At 40.2% G+C, this 21,744-nt stretch overlaps 1 protein-coding gene across 1 annotated transcript; it reads right to left on the bottom strand.

The window, feature by feature from the left end:
- Positions 1 to 48: 48 nt before the first annotated feature.
- Positions 49 to 21,371, bottom strand: pik3ca (phosphatidylinositol-4,5-bisphosphate 3-kinase, catalytic subunit alpha). The gene is made up of 25 exons (XM_070831796.1): positions 21,337 to 21,371; positions 15,920 to 16,026; positions 15,486 to 15,654; positions 14,915 to 15,041; positions 14,266 to 14,475; positions 13,653 to 13,747; positions 13,338 to 13,493; positions 12,483 to 12,728; positions 11,858 to 11,943; positions 11,053 to 11,158; positions 8,407 to 8,559; positions 8,090 to 8,224; positions 5,515 to 5,639; positions 4,951 to 5,032; positions 4,495 to 4,659; positions 4,107 to 4,210; positions 3,798 to 3,969; positions 3,558 to 3,664; positions 3,272 to 3,393; positions 2,741 to 2,819; positions 2,440 to 2,610; positions 1,938 to 2,055; positions 1,122 to 1,273; positions 327 to 489; positions 49 to 171 (listed from the first exon to the last, which is right to left on the bottom strand). Exons 2-25 carry the CDS (start codon positions 15,973 to 15,975, stop codon positions 64 to 66), a joined length of 3,207 nt encoding a protein of 1,068 aa, XP_070687897.1. The 5' UTR covers positions 15,976 to 16,026; positions 21,337 to 21,371; the 3' UTR covers positions 49 to 63.
- Between the last annotated feature and the right edge of the window lie 373 nt (positions 21,372 to 21,744).

Here is a 21,744-nt window from a genome sequence, read left to right as displayed (position 1 = left end):
AGACGACAGAAGTAAATACTCCATGGTGGGACCGGTGGGTTTTTTTGCTTTGTGTGCAGGAGATCAATTTAGTGCATGCTGTCTAATTGTGTGGAATATCCAATCCATCTTGGTGGTCCATCCTCCATGGTGAGCGTCATTCATCTGTTTCATAAAGTAGTCCAACGCCTCCTGCACGCAGCAGAAAAAAATAAAAGGGATACATAATTAGATGCAATCATTTTACAGAGACTTCAGAAAGCCAAATGTGACGCTTGAGACTGTTAAAAGACCCCAAAATAAGATCAGAGCAGACTGGATATGAGCACGGAGAAAACCCGTATTACCTGTTCACTTTTATCCAGGGCCAGCGTCTTCCTAATGTAGGCGATGTCGTCAAACGACTGTAGCTCAGGCATGCCAGAGCCCAGCATCATGGAGAACAGGTTGATGAAAAGGTTAGCATGCTGCCGGATGGCCAGGTAGGCTTTGTAACACATCTCCTGGAACCTGGAGGGAGATGGAAATGTGAGAAAGACAAACATTTTTATACAATTTGTTTAGCGGCCGCAGGTTGATGAATAAAGCTCTATGTTGAGCAATGACCCTCCTCATGTGTATAACATAACCTGTACATAATCATCCTATATTTTTTCTAGCATCTTTGCACTCTGCATCATTGCACTACTATCTCCTTCACATTTTTGCTCAAACTGCTATTTTACTATTTCATCATAAGACACTGGTGCAAAAATATCCCATAGTTCTAAAAGAGATGGTCATGCTTGAGTCATTGGAACAAGTTGAGTGGACACTTGCGCAATTGAGGGAAGTGAGACAAGAAAAATGCAAAATGCTACTGGAGTAAAAAAAATTGTACTGTTACCAAATAAATTCAAACTTGAATATGTGAATATAAAAACCATTTTGTGTTTTCTCCAATTTGACTACAATGGTAACAACAACGTCATCATTTAAACCCAAGAAAAACACACCTATAAGCAAAGCTTTGTCCCACGATTTGACAAGAACAGCCAAGTTTTGTGGTTTGACCAGCCAACAAACCAACAGACAGAAGGACAGTCGCAGGTAGCAGGCAGAAAAGAAAAGGAGAGAAAAGACGAGGTTAGATGCTGCAGTACCTCTCAAACTCTTTGGTCTTTGCACACTCCTGGGAACCCTTGCTGATGACAATGAGGAAGTCCTGCGTCAGAACAAAGGGCACTCGCTCTCTCTTGTAGCCAAATTTCTTCTTCTTATGATCCAGGAAATGGCCAAAATCTATATGAAACAACTGGAAGAGAACACAGAGGAAAGGAAGGAAGGCAGGAAGTCAATGTTTAGTAACAGTCTCCAACAAGTAAACCTTTTCTAAGGTTAATCCTATATACTGTCCACCCACCGCAAAACACAAAGAACTGATACCAATCTTTCAAAACCAAGTTATCTTATAGAGCTGAGTTCTGTATTTATCAACCCATTTTACTAATATAATTAATGTCAATGACTGAAACACAAGAAAAACAAGGAAATTATAAAGATTCTTGGAGCAACTAAAAAGTAATAACTTACATTAACATTAATATCCACGAATAAGATTACAGAGGTAAACGGGCAACATTTATATAGGAAGAAGCATTAGTTATATACACACATCGCACGTAGGTGCAACGCTACTGGAAATCAGCGTCAGTGAAAAGAGTAATGGCTGCACACTGACTTTAAACCCCAAATGTGCTCATTTTAAATGAACAACACTTAAAACCCAGTCAGATCTTCTTTTAACCTTCATAAGATCTGCTGAGGATCGAGACGTGGTGCAGGTTAGTTATGCATCTATGTGTTTAAATGTCAATCATGTCTCAATCTGTCAATGTATTGCACATGTGAAAATTTGAAGGTGCTCACCCTTGACATAAAAAAATAGTATGCGGTCTATGCGTGCATATAGGAGTTACCTGTCCATCATCTTTGACCATGATGTTGCTGTTGTGCCTGTCTCCTATCCCAAGGATAAATGTGGCTACACAGTAGCCAGCGCAGGACCTCGTAAACAGATCCACAGCCATGTCATACCTGCACAAACACACACAAACCCCAGCAACAAGTGACACCACTGTTTTAAAAAGAAATAAGAACATCATTATTACAAAGCACACATCCGGCCAGTAGCGCAGTGGATAATTGCGCATGCCATCGGCCTGGGGAACCCGGGTTCGACTCCCTCCCAGTCCCGGCTACCAAAATGGGCGAGGGTTGCGTCAGGAAGGGCATCCGGTCAAAATCTACAAGCAGATCATCCGCTGTGACTACAACTACAAGCAGAGTAAAGTAAATGGGCTGCAACTTTAAATGATACCAGATTTTCCCAAGGACTCCTTTTAGCCTCCCACAGGATGCTCTATACTGTCTAATGATGCGAAGACGCTGAGAAAACATTACCAGGAGAGAAGAACTCACATCTCGCCCTTGTTCTTGTCCTTGAGCCACTGATGCAGAGTGTTTGAGTTGAACTGCAGGGCTCCTTTCAAGCCTCCTTTACACTGAATCTGCATGATGGTGTGAGAGCTGCGAACCACCTCAATGAGACCCACACAGTCTCCTAATGACAGGCAGCCATAGGGAAGCATCCTGGAGGCACACAAAACAGATTTTCTAAACCACGTGCACTCAGGCACGAAAGAGAAAATAAAGGAAATGAAGCTGTAAAATACAGAGAGAGAAATCGTAAATTGAGATAATAGGAAGGAGCGAGCAGTACCGCAGGTCCAGACCCTGATTCTGCCAAATATTCTCCATGATTTTAATAATCTGCAAAGTCAGCATATCCTGCCGCAAGTCTACAATATAAACACACACAATGAAGATAGTTACAGTTACATACTGACAGACTATACACAAACACGCCATAATGATGAGTTGGGGCAATTATAGTGACCACCATTACCAAGAAGCCCTGCAGCCTCATAACAGCACTTTACACTTTTGGAGTTTGGAATTAGGAAACATGCTGCATCGCTTTGTAGCACAAATCAGGAAGAATGTTTTTTTTCCCCAAATCAAATGAGTATTTCAGCTAATAATTAAAGGTAAGTATCAAAATGTATGTTTATCAATTTAAGCACATATTGTTTTAGTGGTATTTGGTGTTACAGGCTGATTTCTAGCAGGTGTGTTCAGAGGACAGAAAAGTTTCAGAACTGTTTACAGAACATTCAGAAGTTAAAGACGAGGTTGAACAAGCTGTGTGTGCATTTGTGTGTGTGTGTGTGTGTGTGTGTGTGTGTGTTACCATCTCCGTTCTTGAAGATGATCTCGTTGTTCTGAAAGAGCAGCTCGGACATGATGTCAGGATTCTCCCAATTTAGCCACAACGGTCTCTTCGCTGATGACATGATCCTGCACTCATCTAACCTGTGCACAAATTCATTCAAGTTATTAAACAATGTCAATATTGATTCCACAACCTTACTCATGCATATACACACCACACACACACACAAACACACACACACACACACACACACACACACACACACACACACACACACACACACTAGCACACTATTGCTTTCAACCTCAGGTTTCCCAGCTGGTGCGCAGGGTTGAGAGGAGAAGTGAAGTTCTGCAGAGCATCCATGTAGTCCGGTCTCTTCATCTGGTCCACCAGAAACCGCATCTGGACCTCCACAAGACACACACACAACCACAACAACACACATACACGCATATATTTAGACATAAATGTGATAACATAAAAGAAAACTGCAAAAAATTATTTTCCTGTCTGCATGCGTGTGTGCCTTTGGCCTTATTACCTTCTGCGTCTCATCCTTCTTCTCCTGTTTAAGGATGTCAGTGAGGTTGATGAGCTTCTCCATGGCCTCTACCTGCCGGCTCAGGTGTTTGAGGTACATGCCACAGGCCCTGCAGTAGGCTTCTAACAGCAGCCCAAACCTCTGACTCACCGTTTTATTGTGCATTTCTGACCTGTGAGGAAGCCACACAGAGAGGGGATAGATGGAGAGTGAGAAGCAGGGAGGCAAGATGAGGTTTTAGCTTTCTAGAAAGACAGAGAATGGAAGGTAAATAAAAAAGAAGAATAAGCACTCCTGACAGTGACTCACTTGAGATGCCAAAAGAAGAAATGTCCTATCCTTTGATTGGTCAGAGCCTTTTTGAGGAGGAAACGGGCCAGGGGATTGTCAAGATACTGTTCATATTTTAATACCTAGAAGAGGAGAAGAAAGAGGGAGGGAAGATTGGAGGAAGAGAACAAGAGGAGATTCAGAGAGGAGGCTCAGATAAGCCATTTCCCCCGACCACCAAGCAGCAAATACAATCTAAAGCACCACAGACCAGAATGACTTCAACACACCAAAACATCAAACAAAAGCTGCTTTCCAACAGATAAAACAAGGCCACTCAGGCTGGAGAGAGGCACTCCACAGTCCACTTGAGTTATAGCACTTGTCTTCCTTTTTACCCCATTCTTTCAACTCTCAGAACACCCACCTGTACGAGCTGGATGAGGTACTGGGACAGTTTGTCATCAGTCAGGTATTTGTCAAGGCAGCGCACAGCAAAAGTCCTGACCATGGGGTCTGGGTAGTTACAGTCCAGCAGCTCCATGGCCTGCTCAGGACGGGTCGACGGCCATTCCTTCAACAGACAGTACATCTGGGAAACATACAAACCAAGAAATATAAATGGACACTCAGGCATATATACAATAGATATATCACAGAATGACAATTGAGTAGACATATTTAATCAACAAATGATAAGAGCACAAAGAAACAAAGTTATTTACTGTGCAGTCACATTGCAAGTTTGTGATTTTGTTAGCTACATTCATGTGGCTAAAACTACCTCAAAACACAGCATGTGTGTGTTAGGGTAAGCATTTTTACTGAAGTACACATTAATGCGGTTTATATAACATGCAGCTTTTAAAAAATGGCGTATTACCTGCGCTACTTCATCTCTGGAGTTCCATTTGACAGCAAGAAGGATCTTGGGAAGGATCTCCGGGATGTTCATGCAGTAGTGCCTGACAGAGGACGAGAAAGGTGACAACTACTGTTTAAGCTTTAACCAGTTGTTTTTGCAGACGTACATCCTACATAGAAGGCTAAAAAAATTTATCTTATTAAATTATCATGCATGATACAATAAGTATGTCATGTAAGTCATGTAAACAATCTATGCATTAACTAGTGCATGAGCAGGCTCAGGCAGAGGCAAAATTCTTTTTCTGCATTCATATCAATTAGAGCGACCCTCCAGAAAAAAAAAAACATAAATACATAAGTAAATTATTAACATGTGTAACAAAATACAAATACCTCTCAGATCTTATTTGCTCTCTTATATATAAAAAAACATTTGCACGCAGTCTGCTCTGGACATTATTTGTGTTATTTCAGTACATCATTAAATTTCACAGCACAGGAATTTATACACAGTGGATTAGTGTGATTGTAGTAACAAAGTAAAGTATAATGGTGTTAACTTTGCTGGGTGGGAAGTTACCGGTGTCTCCAGAGGAAGTACTTCTCCTGCTCAGTGATTTCTGACAGAGGGTCTCTGTTACTCAGCTGTCTCAGCTGCTCAGTGTCGCTCTCCGTCAGGGCGTGCTCTCTGGCCACACGGTTGCTCTGCAACACAATAAATAGAAACCACTTTAAAACACTGCATTATTACAACACTACCACTACTATAATTAACTCTAACTATCTGTAACTAAGTGCATTAACCAGCAACATTACTTAATTTATCACTGACTTCCATTTGTTACATCTTTTCTTGTATTACTATATCTCATCACTAGTAATCTGACAAATACTGGCCTGTTTGGGTGTTCATCCATGCAGTCATTACAAGCAACAAATATGGCTTGGAACCTTAACAACTGTAATCCATTAAGACCCCATTAAGACCCATTACGGTTAGGGAAGCTTTTCAAGCAACTCAAGTTACAGACAAAGGAATTACTTAATAACCACATTAGACTGTCCTCATAAATAAATCAACACTGAATGGTCCAGCTCTCCTGCATCACACAGTGTTTGACGGACCTGTAACAACTCACTACATTAGAGCATGTCCTTATGCTGCAATTCCTGTGATTTACAAGTTCCAATTGTAGTAATATAATGTATTTTATTCAGCCATACCCACCATAGCTCTGGTCAAAGGTTTAACCATACTTTTTTTTTTTTCACCTAAGGACACCTTTGAATATGGAATCACGTTTATAGCTATCAAAATGAGAAATTGAGTTTATGACACTGAAGTGTGAAGGTCACTTGGGAATGTATTTTAATGCATCTATTTACTAGCAAGCGACTTAAATACATTTTTAATGATACATTTCCTTTGTCTCTTTACAGATACGCAGCAAAACAAGCTTTTTGTGTGGTGAGGGAGAGGAGAAAAGCAAGTGCAGTTGTTCTCATTTACATCTCATGACTGTGGAGCTGTGCTGTGAGATCGACTACAAAATGAGTCATGACAGAGAAGGTGTGGAGGGAACAAAGGGTTGTCATATTCAATACCGGCAAAAAGAATATGTTACCACATCTAAATATGCTGCAAATGCGTATTTCAGCTTGTAAACATGAAAAATGTTGAGAAAACAGCTCTAAACTATATTATAAATGTGGCTTCAGAACATCAGATCCAGTTCAGAAATGTCTCCAGTGGACATTAAAACTAGACCTGTCATGATAATTACTTTATCCACTTATCGTAGGAATAAATGGACATGACCATCGCTCTTCTGACCTCCATAACTGCCTCTTGTATTTACATGTGCGTTTGCTTACATAAGAAAGTCACCAACATTTTAGCTAACATGATGCTAAAATATACAGCACTGGTTTTTGAGCATCTCCCTTTTGGCCATCATTGTGCCAGGAGCAAAGAAAACAATATTTGAAGAATATCATATCATAATATATATATCTGTCATCTTCCTTAACAAAACCAGGCCTGTTTTCTGGCTGTTTAATTATGATATTAATCTAGATTTGAATCGTGCTCGATCAAACTATTTTCTGGTCAAAATGTAGCCGGATGATATTCAGAGTTGGCAACTCCTCACATTTTGACACACACATCATGAATAACTTAACACATCGTCTCCCACTCTTCACATCCTCCCACACAGCGGAGTAACTCCAACCATATGTCACATCACATCAGGAGTCATGGCTGTCCTGCCACACATCATCTGGAAATCTGATAAGACAGCATCACCAACACCATCATGAATAACAATAGCTGTGCTGTTGGGATCAACTCAGTTAACAAAGTATTAGTTCGCTTATTGATCTAAATCTACTGTCAGAAAATGTCAGAAATAATTTTAAAAGAGCTCAATGACATCCAACATCTATATATTTATATATATACACACACAAAATATATTCGCCTAACACCTGACATGTGGCATCTTATATAACACACATATTTGATCATATTACTTGCACACCACCATCATAACTAATTTAGCAGTTTGTGTCATGACATGTAATGTCTACAGCAAGGATACAATCACACCTTGCATCAGGCCCTCATGAATCAATGTCAAAATATCTCAAGCCACAAACAGATCTAATGAAAGGTTAAATTCAAACACCTTCATTGATAACTTAACTCATCTTTCCTGAGTGGCTTCGCACACCCTAAAATATTTAAAATTGAGTATTTAAGTTCTGTTACTTGTTAAATTAATATCCTTTTTAAGTGGGAATATGAAGGTAAAGATGTATTTTAATATGTTTCTTGATGCATCAGTCCTCGTTGTATGATTTCACACTCACATGTACAATAGTGTTTAATTCGTTTGGTTCTCCAAGAGTGCACACTGCTCCCACTCATGTGCGTTACTCCCAGGCCACTCATGCAACCTCCCTACTCGCTTTAAACAGTTTGAAGGCATAAAACAGTTAGCTTGGTTGAAAACACAGGATTCTGGGGTCCCTGCACATGCAATCGAGGTGCGTCTAGGTTAACACAAATAATGCATTTTTACAACCATGAACCCACTGAGTTGTTCCACCTTTCCAGCCACCTGGTTAGAGTCTAGTGGTCAGATTATTACCTGTCCAGAGAGGTTGTAGTTAAACCCCAGTTCCCTTGAGATGGTCCAGTTTGCATGATCCTCTATTGCATTCATATCTGGGTATTTGACTGGACTACTAAAATGGTCAAACTCCAGCTCCAGACATGGGGTTTCCTGAACAACAGAGATTAAAAGAATATCATCATATTGTGGACAGTGTAGTATCTCCCAATGAAATATGGAAACCTATTACTTCTTATGCCCAATGTCTGTACAGAATATATGAAACACAGCACACATGTAGAGCACATTTTGACTTTTTTACTTCTGAAGAGGAGATTCTGAAATCTGAATACCTTATTAGGGTTGGACCCAGTGACTCCTATGGGGTTGAGGAGATCTTCAAGGCCATGAGGGACAGGCCAAAGGTTCAGAGCCATCTTGTTGGACACCAGAGTGTGAGTGTAGTCAAACAAGTTGATGTTACCCCAAGCTAGTGGACAGTGCTCCTAAAGGGAGAGAGACAAGTAGGGAAAGACAGAGGGATCAACTGATTGCAATTAAAAAATTAAAATATTTGTTTCAATGTGAGAAGCTTGTGGGAAAAACAGCCACAAACACAGATAGTGAATAATTTGGAATCAAAAAGGCTTTTAACACCAAAGTATTCTGGGACTCGGAGTGCAGAAGTATGTGATCTCAGTAAGGTTTCCTTATGCTAAGGACACATTAAAAGCAAAAACACACTCGGGCAATAATCAGTAATTATAATAAAAATGAAAGAGGTACTTTAGCCAAGTGAAAGCACAAACAACACGTCCACATGTTCATGTTTATAGCTCAGTTTTGGGCCCGCTCAGTCCAGCTAAACTCACTCCAAATCTTTAACCTGTAAACCATTAAAAGTGATGATACACTGCTCATTGTGGTCAAACTCAATTGGTCATGGGTGCTGGGTGTTTCCCTAATCCATAGGTTAAGTTTTATTTTCGGTTGGGCAGATAGAGAAAGTGCCATTTTGGCAGATGCTGCAGTCACCCTTCAGTGTGTTCGTTTGGCTCCGACAGAAATTAGTTTCCATTATCAGGTTCCAGACAGGTTTTATAGGGTCTTAAAAAGGTTTAAGTCAGTTATAGTGATTTTAACACCTTATAACTGATCTTTGTTGTCTTTCAGGGCTTTTAAACATTTCTTAAGATGAAGCGCCGTTACAGTAATAGTTAGAATGGCATGCCTGAATGTATCCATCCTGAAAGGTTAAGGAGGTAAGGCATGAAATGTGGTACATTGGTGCTGTATATGACAGCCTTGCAATAACACCGGCAGAATATTCAATTAACTCTGAATTTGCCCTTTCTATGAGTGCTGTTATCAGATTATTGATTATGACACAAGGGGCAGTAAAGTCATATGGTCTTGTAAATATGTACAATGTAATCTTTAGATTTAAAGGTTATCAAACAATCTTCAAACAGCAGAACACATTTTACTAAAGCTATCATGTAAGCCTCGACAAAGGTGAAGGAAATGCTTAAGATAACATCTTGATCTTCAGAGTGAGTCTTCACTAAGGGGCAGTGATGGAACCAGATGACAAAGGGCAACATGGTGAGGCAGACAGAGTTACCTGCAGACAGCCAGTCAAAATGCATCTATTTATAGTAAGTGCTGGAACAAAAGGCTGCCGTAGAGAAGTGTTTATCTTTAATTCAGGTGGGGCATGAAAGAGCATCCGCTAACCTGACCTCAACCTGGCATGGCGTGGTATGGGACAGGACTCACCCCAGGTGCCTGTTACAATATCCATGTCTGGCCTTCATTGATACACTCCACACTCTCTCTCTCTCACACACAACACACACACACACACCTCTTTCTCTCTTCCACCATCTCCTCCAGAGACAGATGGAAGAAAAATCAATCAGTGTGGGTGTGTGTTACAAGTATCAGACCCAGTGCAAAAAAGCACAGACACAGTGTCTGCAGTTTTACACCGTATGGTTTCTAAACACAGAGTAAAGTGGACAGACATTCTTTTTTATTTTAAATCTGATATAAGTGTCTAGAATATGTTATTATTATGCTACACAAATCTTTTTTTTATAACATCAAAAAAGCATTATATGTTTTAAAATACACTTAAAATCTAATGTTATAACTTTACGGCCTAAATTTGATTTTGCTTTGTTTTTTTTTTATTTCTTTGGTTCAAATACTTTGAATTTTTGAGAGAATTTTTGAATTTGAGAGAGAGCAATTAGCCCCATTCACAACATGCCGTCAATGCGGGTTGCACGAGCGAAACATATTCTAGCATGAATGGAAAAGTCCCCTCTGGTGATTGGATTTCTGTTGATGTTTTCTGCCACCACTGTGCCCATGGCTGATTAGTAATTAAACAGAACCAAAGACGATACCACAGCTCCCATTCACCTTGGACACGTATACTCAGACAGACTGACACATAGAGCAGGGCAGGTTCATGTGCCAACACCGGCACATGCTGACACACAAACGCACACCCCCACACAAACAAAAGGTACCTATACAATATGAGTCCCTCCAGGATGGGTAAGCATGCCAGTGTTAAAAGATTTAGACACATGAAGGTCATCTGCTCTCTGCTATCTTTAGACCGTGACAACTGTAGCTCTGTCTGCCTATCTGTAATATAGTATATATACCGCTGTTGGCATTTAAAGGGTCAAGTAATCATTGTTGTTTTCCTAATATGAGCACATATTTGATTTGTTGTGCCCTTTGTGTGTTTTAAATCACAAAGTGCAATTTTCACTATTCACAAATATACCATTTAATTCAAATGTTATTCTGACGCACTTTCCTTCAGTGAAACCGTAGGACAATGTATTTTGCTTTTCCATAGTAATTCCAGTTGTTGATATCCAGATAGCCCAGTAAGACACTTCCTGTTTTTGCATGTCCACTTCCTGTCAACTTAAGTTGCAATGCGGAGTCATTTCCTTTACTGCTTTCGATCCTACCTCCTTTGCTCCCTTCCTGCCCTTGACAGAGCAGATGGAAAGGCAGAGTCTGGCAGCACGGGGTATGTCTGGGATGTACATATCATAGGTGAGCCACTCATTCCACCTGTAGATAAAGAATGAAAGAGACAGAATGTTTGACACTGGGCCCAAAAAAGGAACCAGAGACAATCTCAAAAATATAGGCCAACAGGGAAACCACCAAATAGAGGACCTACAGAGAGCTGTGCAACCTGAGGTACATCAAAGTGCTCCCAATGATTGGAAACTGAATGCTCAGAAACCCTACACTACTATTGTACAGGCCTGAGTGGAGTCTATGCGTTCAACTATTAAATTTAGAAAGTGATACATGGTAAAAGACACCTCAATGCCAAAATGATTTTAATATGAAGGTTGTTCTACCACACATTCATTCATATAGACAGACAGACAGAATCCCTTTTACCTCCCCACAGGTATAACAGTAGACCAAGGCTGGGGTAATGTAATGTAATACAGCAGTTTAGTGTTACTAGCCAGCACTAAACTGTTAACTTTACCCTCCTGCCTTAGAGAGCTTAAAGTAAATTAGCAGAGTAAACTGTCTAAAGCACTATTTCAGTGAAATTAAGAGAAAGTGAATTAAAGTGGTAATTATTTCCATTAATTAATTTTCCTCTGGGTTCAATTTTCACCGTCTCTCACATTGTTTGTATTCGCACTTTGTGACTATGCAAAGTAAGTATTATTATAACTAAACAGTCCCACACTTGTGGGTGCTGTAGTGAATTAAAAGGCACTGTAATCAAGGGTGGAGAATTACCTGGGGTTAGAGCACGGTACTCTCTGCGTGTTGACATTGTCACACATCTGTTCACCTCCATGGTAAATGCCTGTTCTCACATATATCTATGAGTACACAACAGAAGCGAAATGCAACACAGACAAAGAAAGAAAACATCAATAAAAATGTGACATATCTTCACTATAACATTTGTAAGAGATTGGTCTGTTGGACAGCTTTTCTCAGACGTACACAGTTAATAGTGTGCAACAGCTGTCATGTTAAATAGTCATTACACTGAGGTGGCATGCTGTCTGGCAGTTTTGTAAAGACTGGGTACATGTACACAAATGATTCATGACAGGATGCCAGCATGAGCTACCACAACTACTCTCCCTTAGTAAAGGTCTCAGTCTAAATGAGACCTGGATAGTGAGTGTTTCTTTCCACAAGAAGTGAGGGAACTGAAAGATGGGAATCCTTAACTCCACCTAAATACATTAAAAACCATTCACAACTATACTTATTATCATAAGATGCAATTTCTAGTCTTCTCATCCCATCCCTGTTAAGTATGGAGTATCAAAGTTTAAGGATCTGTGGTTTAATTTGACTGTTTAACACAGACACTGGTATATTCCTGGTAAGTGATGTCTGTCCCCACCTTGTCTATGTCCCGTATATTGACGTTAACATAGGTGGCACACAGGATTCGTATTCGCAGAGTTCCATTGATGGTCCACAGTGTCTTGGCAGCTGCCTCGCCATTCATATAGGACGTTGCCGTGGAGATGCGTCGAGAGTATGATGGCATGACAAAGTTATCTGTAGGCAACTGGGTGTACAAGCTGTCCTTAGCCATTAGCATCAGGTTTGGCATCCTGCCCAGCATGATGCAACTACGAATATACTACAGACAGAGGGACAGAGAGCGGGAATGACACAGACGAGCACAGTTAGAACAAAAGCACACGGAGCTGCTAGAGTTACACCGTGCGTAAATGTAATCAATGATGCCAACTGGTCATTTTCCAGCAGCTGCCGAGTGACTGCTTTGTGCACCTTCTACTTTGACCTGGCTCACAAGGAATTCCTCAAGAAACTCTGAGCATGAACTAATGAGGAAATGGTTCCAGTGTTTTCTTGAAAGGCGATGTTGTTTAGACAAATCCACGATGGTTACAGTAACTTACGGATCTGAAACGGATCAGACTGTAGCTATATGCTCATATGCATGTATCAAGTCTGCCGAGTCTGACATATGTATTGATCTATTAATTTTCATATGCTTTTTATAACTTGGAAAATAGCCCCAAACAAATGTCTACTTATTCTCTTTGAGTGATTAAACTAAGTCCTTTATCCATGTAAGACAGCAATGTTTGGTTTAGTCACTGAAATTAAGAGAAAATATTCATTTCTGTAGAAATGATTTTTCAGACTTTTTAATGCCATTTAAGTTCTTAGTCTTCACAGATTTAAGTTTCTTAGAATCTTTATATAATCATATGTCCCTTACCTTGTACTGGCTGATGGGGTACTTTTCCAGCAGGTACTCGTCACAGCCACAAACTTTGAGGATGTATTTACCCTGATATTCCTGAACGCACATCTTTAGCTGCTCTGGGGACAGTAGCATGCTGCGTGTCTTCTTGCGAATGGCCTCAGCAATAACCTTTAGGATAAGACACATGCAGACTACATTAGACTACGGTAAGGCCTGTAGTGACAGCCTTCAGTTTCATCATGCTGAACATGAAAACGAAGGCGGTACATAGTGTGGATCATTAATTAATTCAGTGCATTTTCATTTTAGCACATATATACACCCCACCTGTTCAGGCACACAGTCGTGATTGATCTTCAACGTGTACTTTTGTTTGTCATTGTTTGGAGAAACAATCACCCAAATCACAACAATAATTTGACCTACAAAAAGAGAAAAGCAGAGAAAATATAGGCATATAGATGCATAGGCTGAGAAAAAACAAAAAAAAACTCAATTAATTGAATTTTACTCAAGCAGCTTCCAGGAAACAATAAGCCACCTTTAATCATTCTGAGGTCTCAGGGTATTTTGTAATAGAAGTATTGTTTTAATAGATCTGTATCACACTAGTGTCACTTCAATCAATTAATTGATTGCTGTGCTCATTTCTGTAGTTCCTATCCATTGTAGAAGCTGGCTAGTAGAAGTTAAGTATTGATGACGGGCTAAAATATTCACTTCTTGCCCCCTGTTGTATTTCAATGCTTCCTTTGTTCCTTGTTCCTATTTTTATTGTCTTAAAAATGATGATCATTGGCTTGATCAGACAACCAAAGAAAGAAACCAAAAGGAAAAAGATTTTAGTTTCCTTTTACCAAAAATGCTTCTATTCTTCTTTTCGAGCGACACTGTTTTGATCCCACAATGAAAAAACAAACAGACTACAGGTGTTGCCTACCTTTGTCCAGTTTGCTATAGATGTGTTTGGGAAGTTCCTGTGAGGATTCAACATTGGGTGGGTAAACATACAGGGCTCTACTGTGGGGCCCGCTGGCATCTCTCAGCTCCACAGAGTCTTTGCAAACATTCAGGATGTTCCTCCTGAAGTCCTGAACCTCGGGGTCCTTCACAAGGTCAAACTCACACACAGGCATACCAATGGCAAAACCTGATACAACAGACAGAAAAGTGTTTCAGGCTTTTAAAGACATTCTGGCTAAATTGCTCCATTTGGAGCTTCAATAAAACAGTCTTTTCATCATATGTAATATAAAAAAACAATGCTAAGTAGCTTCAGTACACCCGTTTCAGCTATAGCATCAAAATATGCTGAAAATTAGCTTTAACAACATAGTTCAAGCAGGCTGACCTGTAGATAAAGCCACAAAATATTCTACAGTTTGCTTCACCTTAACATGTTTAAGTAAGTCATTTACAGAAGCTGTGTAACATTTCTTGTCTTTTCCATTTAATGAAAATAGCATCTATTTAGAAATAAGTACGAATAAAGCATCTGGCAAAGTTCAAGTTCAGCATGAAAATAGTTATCTTAAACTAAACAAGAACATGTCTTAACTCACAAAAGTAATAACACAAGAACTGCTCACCAATCTCTCTGTTGAGGATTTTTTCCTCTCGGTTGCCAACTGGTTCAATGACCTTGAGGAAGGGCTGGAAGAGTCGGAGGTCACACAGCCTCCGGGTCTCATCATAGAACTCCTCCCGCTCTGCTTCCTGCAGGCAGGGAAAAAAAAACAGTGGCTGTGATCAAACTATCCCACATTAGTTTTTCATGAAAGCCAATCCTGTTGTAGACTGAATGTTTTGGAAGAGTTCAGAGTAGAGTGTGTTTTTCAGCACAAAGAATCACTTCCTAAAGATAAGAAGTGTTCAGTATTGTTGAGGCAAATTAGATGTGAAGTACTTCTTTCTGTGAGCCTTTCATTCACAACGAAGTGGTCACAGGGTTTTCAAATAATAATCAAAGGAGCAGGAACACATGGCTGTATGTCAAGAACAGGATTTCTTTTTATTAGCACCTGTGGCAGCACCACAGAAATTCCTGTGCTGTGTGGGGTCGTTCCATCAAATATTCAGAAATAGATTTCCGTTAAGTTTATTCATTCTGATGAACACCTCTACCCACCACATATTAAATGAGAGATTGAGAGTTCTCACCTGTGTAACACTGACGAAGATGTAGGACGTCTCCTCCTGCAGGAGGTGATGGAGGGGATATTTCCTGGCCTCCTTGAACAGCTCATGCTTGATGGTGATGAGCGTGGCTTCACGGAGGCACTCGAGGGTCAGAATCATCCCATTGGGCAGCAGGCAGTCCACCAGGATCCTGCGGACACACACAGCATCATAACACAATGTTGATGCCTTCTTTTGGCACTGCATACTGTTAAGATGTCTTAAAATTCAATAAGAATCTTACAAAACAACTTAATAACTAAATAATATAATAAATACAAAAGGCATGTGAATTTTAGAGGTTTTTTATTTGCAATAAAATGTAATTAATAAATAAATAATTGCTATAAACATGTATACACCATTAAAAAAAATTAAAATGTGTTCGTATCCATTATGAGTCCAGTGTGTCATACCTGGGAGGCATCAAGTGGATGCCCCATAGCTCCCCTGAGGACGGCCTGGGAGGCATCTTCCTCTCGGTCTCCCAGCTTAGTCACACAGTTAAGCTGCAGAGTGCAACCTGAAAGATAACAACACTTTCAAGCAAGTTCTGACCCTCATAGTATAAAGCACAGACTGACTGTGTTCAACTTAAGCCCCAGTGGTGACAGTTAAGGTAAGAAACGTGAGGTGCAGTTTGTCTGTTAGATAAAGTGTAATGCGTCTGTTCAGATGTACATGAAACCACCCCACAGTGTCGCCAACTGAGCCACTGCCCTGTGACTTTAGAAACTCCATTAAACAACGTTATTTCAAAATCAGAAAATGACAAATCTGGTGTCTTTTGCCTCAGCGTGGACTACTTTCGTTTGAAGTTGCCAGTCGTGGTCAGTGAATCTACTCTTTGCTTAACATTTGACACTAAATGCAAAGTTAAAAGAAGAAGCTACCTTTTGGCGATAAATGGTAGAACTGATCAAATAACTGAACTCAAAATAATCCATTTTTAGAGAAAGGTTAAATGTGTCACAAACCCCGCGTTATAAATGAAGCACTGTGATGCTACAGAAATCTCCCGGCCTACAAATCACGTAAGGGAACATGCTCGTTTGACGAAGACTCCAGGACAAAAATCATCATCATCATTTTATTATTTTATATTATTTTACCATTCCCACTAAAATCACAACACATCACAATATCTAACACTGCCAGTCACAGCTAATCACTGCCTGCATCTCTGAGCTTTTTTCAGCAATTCAAAGAAAAATTAAAGTGGTACAAAAGGCCTTCGTGATTTTTAGAAGTAGTTGTAGTAGAAACAGGTTGAATGTAATTTTCTTAAAAATAGCTATTATGTCATTATAGCAGCCTTGCACATAAATAGCAGCATGAGTTGTATTTTTGCTGAGCACGGCACCAGTATGTTGTAAAATAGATGCCTAGAAAAAGAGACCTAAACCTTATGATAGAAGGGTCTAATCAATACAAAGCATGAAAGTTTTATCTTATTTATGGAGGACAACCTTTGTAGTTGTAGAGGGAGATAAAATAAAAGTAAGCCTCTCTAAATATTCACTTTTTATCACTTTAGCTAAGTGCTTTCACTTAAAGAAGATGAATATACACTAATGCGGCTTTTAAAGCAGATTATACTATGAAAAGCTTCCCCATCCTTAGCAAAAGCTTTTTAGTAAGTCTTTCTACAAACGCAGGCCAAAAACAGCTCTGATGTGATATGCCTATCTTATGGCAATTATATTTTTTGAAACATGAAACTTTTATTCTGAATTTACTTGGCCATTCATATTAGGTGATGCACACCCACCAAACAAAAAGGATGTCAGCCATTACAGAGTTCAGTACTGTATCTGTACCATAGATTGTAAATAAAGATGGACGACATGACAGCTCCCAAAAAGTGAGGCAAAAATATCTCAATCGATCTTCCCTGGTGGCTGGAAATCCCACCTTCTCCTTGTAAGCAGATGGGACATGGGCCAAACTAAAAAAGATCAAAGTACAAAGTTTCCAAAAGATGGTTTCTGTCAGTTAAGGTAGCTCTTATCACGCATGTACGACCAAATGTTAATTTTTCTGATAAATTTTGTGTTAATTAGTTATTTGAAGCCATAAAAAAAGGGGGTGCGATCATAGTCAGTCAACTTTTACTCATTCAAATTCTCTCTCATGTTGTACTGGGCAATAGCAGGACCATGTTGATCTTTGACACAACTATTTTAGACAGATTGTACTGGTCCAACACTCACAAACACAGAAACAACACAGTGACTCAACTGCGGATTGTGACACAGTGATGGGAAAGAATGTGTTTGTGTTTGTTCTTAGAAAATTACAACATGAAGTTTTAATTTAACCTTCCGACAACTTATGGCCATGAGCAGTTCTCATAAATGCAACCAGGATGAGAAGAAAACCAACAATTATCAAGCCAATATCTTTCATTATTTCATTGCTGTACAAGCAGCGTTTTGTTGTCCTGCTTCATTAGTACACTTCTTGCAATTGTGGAAGCTACTCTGTCTGGATTACTTTAGCTGTCTAGACCATATTAGCTTAACATCCTAAGTACAACAAGATATTTGGAACAAAAATAGCCAGTACTAATAATCTAGAACCCCAAAAACAGCACTGTACTGGCATGTGCTTTCCTGGCATTTCCTCACTCTCACATACAGTACCATGCAAACACTTTAGGTAGGTGTGAAGAAATGCTGTAAAGAAATAATGCTTTCAAAAATATTAAACTTTATAGTTTATTTCTAACGATTTACAAAATGCAAAGTGAGCAAACAGAAGACAGATCTAAATCAAATCAATATTTGGTGTGACCACCCTTTGCTTTCAAAACAGCATCAGTTCTTCTAGGTACACTTTTGAAGGAACTTGGCAGGTAGGTTGTTCCAAACACCACAGGGCATCTTGGAGAACTAACCACAGATCTTCTGTGGATGTATTCTGCCTCAGATCCTTCTGTCTCCTCATGAAATCCTAGACAGACTCCATGATGTTGAGATCAGGGCTCTGTGGGGGCCATACAATCACTCCCAGGACTCCTGGTTCTTTACACTGAAGATAGCTCCTAATGACAGTGCCTGTATGTTCGGGGTCGTTGTCCTGCCGCAGAATAAATTTGGGGTCAATCAGATGCCTCCCTGATGGTATTGCATGATGGATAAGTGTCTGCTTGTATTTCTCAGCATTGAGGACTCCATTAACTCCACCCCCAACTCCATTTGCAGAAATGTAGACCCAAACTTGCAAGGAACCTCCACCAGCTTCACTGCTGCCTGCAGACACTCATTATTGTACCGTTCTGCAGCCCTTTGGTGAACAAGCTGCCTTCAGCTGCAGTCAAATATTTCAAATTTTGACTCATCAGTCCAGAGCACCTGCTGCCATTTTTCTGCACCCCAGTTCCTACGTTTTCGTGCATAGTTGAGTCGCTTGGCCATGTTTCCACGTCAGAGGTTTGGCTTTTTGGCCGTGAATCTTCCATGAAGACCACTTCTGGCTAGACTCCTCCAGACAGTAGATAGGTGTACCTGGGTCCCACTGGTTTCTGCTGGTTCTGAGCTGATGGCACTGCTGGACATCTTCTGATTTCGAAGGGAAGTAAGCAGAATGTGTCTTTTTTAATCTGCTGCACTAAGTTTCCTTGGTTGCCACTGCGTCTACGGTCCTCTACGTCGCCCGTTTCTTTGTGCTTCTTCAAAAGAGCTTGAACAGCACATCTTGAAACCTCAGTCTGCTTTGAAATCTTTTTCCTGGGAGAGACCTCGCTGATGCAGTATAACTACCTTGTGTCTTGTTGCTGTGCTCAGTCCTGCCATGATGACCTGTGACATGAAACTGTCTTCCAGAGTTTGGCTGTTCCTCACCCAGTTTAAGCCTCCTACACGTCTGTTTCTGTGTCAGCTAATGACCGTGTTGCAACCTACATATGAAACTTATGATCATTAGCACCTGTTTGGTGTAACTGGTTATCAATTGATGCTGTTTTGAAGGCAAAGGATGGTCACACCAAATATTGATTTGATTTAGATTTTTCTTCAGTTTTCTCACTTTGCATTTAGTAAATCAATAAAAAATAAACAATTAAATTTCATATTTTTGAAAGCATTGTTACTTTACAGCATTTCTTCACACTTGCCCAAGACTTTAGCACAGTACTGTATAGTCCAGTAACACTTCCATGAAGGGATCAAGAAGCTACTGGAACAATATCCCATCTAATCTTTTTAACTAGGGATAGTGGATACTTTCTCTGAGAAAACAAATGATTAGCAAGCAGTATAAGGACATAATGGCCAAGCAGGTAGAAGCCTTTACTGTTCATTTCACTTGCTGTAGCACTCAAATAAGTTAAGGTCATTGCATCACCTAACTGTGTCGAAAATCCTGCATGATATCCTGTCTCATTTTACAATATCAATATTACTTTCACATCCCCCAGCTCAATTTACCAGGAGAATAGGCACCTAACAACACTGCTCCTGGCTCCCAGATCAGATGGAGTGGTTAAGGCACCTGGCAGGATGCCCCCCTGCACCAGACTCTGGAAATGTTTTGGGGGGTTGACAAACTGGGAGAACACTACATGACATACTGGTAGGTTTAAATCTCCTTACAGGCTATTTGGAGCACTTTAGTCACATTTTAGTTTTCTTCTATAGTTCAAATGGGACTGTATTTAACTTAAAATGCAGAAATGGCAACTGTTAAATCTGCATATTTATTTGACTTTGACTTAAAAATCTTACAACATCTAAGAGGAGGAAGCTGCTAAGAAAAAGGGTGCCTGGACTGCCCTGCTCATGTTATTGCAAATATAAAGGTGTGTTTCCACCAAACGCGAAGCGAATATTCGCCTCGCCTTACTCGCACAAGTTTGCTTGCCAGATTATTTTCATTTCTTCGTGTTACTATCATAAACACAATGACAGGTGAGCCGGAGCTAATGCTTGTGCTGTTTGTGGTAACTGGAGCTAATGTGTATGCCAACTTGCTTTACAGAAAAGTACAACTGGACACTAGAATCAAGTTACAGACACACATTTTCCGAATTTAACATCTAGTCCGACTTTCTCGCTCCCAGGATACGTTCACTGAAGTCGCCTCTGCGGGACACCGGAGCATTTTAATATTTTCAACTCCAAACTGCCTGATTTGCGTCATTCACGTCGCCTGCCGCAATTTCCCTTCTCTGCATTGACTATGTATGTAATTTGCTTGCGCAAAGAATTCACCTTGTGTTTGGTGGAAACACCCCATAAAACTGAAAAAGGGGATAGCAGCCTTTTATCCTCCAGCTGATGGACAATTGTTCACCCAGGTCAAATTTAGAGAGGAAAACAGAAAACTTCTTTTACAAAGAAATGTAGGACTGATTATGTACAACAACAAGCTAAAACAGAAAAGTTAGAACAAACAACCCATTGAGCTGTTCTGCGATCTGTGACCCTGATCAGGATGCAGCTAAGCACTTTAGGACAAAAGAGGAAGCTTCCTCACAACACAGGATGTGGGGAGTGGGGAAACGTTGGCCTAGACACAAGCTTGCTTTGAATACTGAAACACAACTGCACAACTAATCGTGCAGGCCGGCAGCAGCAGGTTGGCAAGATCCAGCATATACTCTCAGTCTCTAAGCACACAACATATCTGTGGTTCACACAAGGTTTTGCTAGTTGCACCACATTACACAGCAAGCTGGTTAGGATGTGAAACCACCATCTACTAAATTAGCGTTGCTATTTCAACTGTGGTGTAGAAGAAAGAAGACAACATTGGTTATGAAATGTCTCTGGTGGACAGTCAACAGCAGACATGTGATTCAGGTGGAGAGAGAGGAAATTGTGAAGCATACCTTAGAGAGAAGCCCTCCTATTGTGATGATGGGACGGTTCCACCCTTCATGTTTCAATCCATCTTCATGCTGTCACAGAAATATGAGTTGGGAAGAGAGGGAATTAAAACCAAAACAACATATCTCACACACACACACACACACATACACACATAAACACCCTGCATGTACAGCAGCAGCTCGCCTGATTCACTGTGGCTAACAGCAGGTTAGCTAGCGCTAGGTGTTTGGAGATGACAGCTGCAGGGCACTGTGAGCTCCCCCACGTGATGTTATATGTGTAACAACGAAATAACCTGGATTATCACTTAAAAACAGCTCAAATAATGTTCCCACAAACATCCGTTTTGACTGATACCCAGCAGTTTGAGCTTGGTTGACGCTAGCTAGTTCACTACGTTAGCTAGC

This window comes from Pempheris klunzingeri, chromosome 6 (genome assembly GCF_042242105.1).
Source record: "Pempheris klunzingeri isolate RE-2024b chromosome 6, fPemKlu1.hap1, whole genome shotgun sequence".
Classification (NCBI taxonomy): Eukaryota; Metazoa; Chordata; class Actinopteri; order Acropomatiformes; family Pempheridae; genus Pempheris; species Pempheris klunzingeri.
The sequence above is the reverse complement of the archived record's forward strand: the minus strand, read 5'-3'. Positions and strand labels throughout refer to the sequence as shown.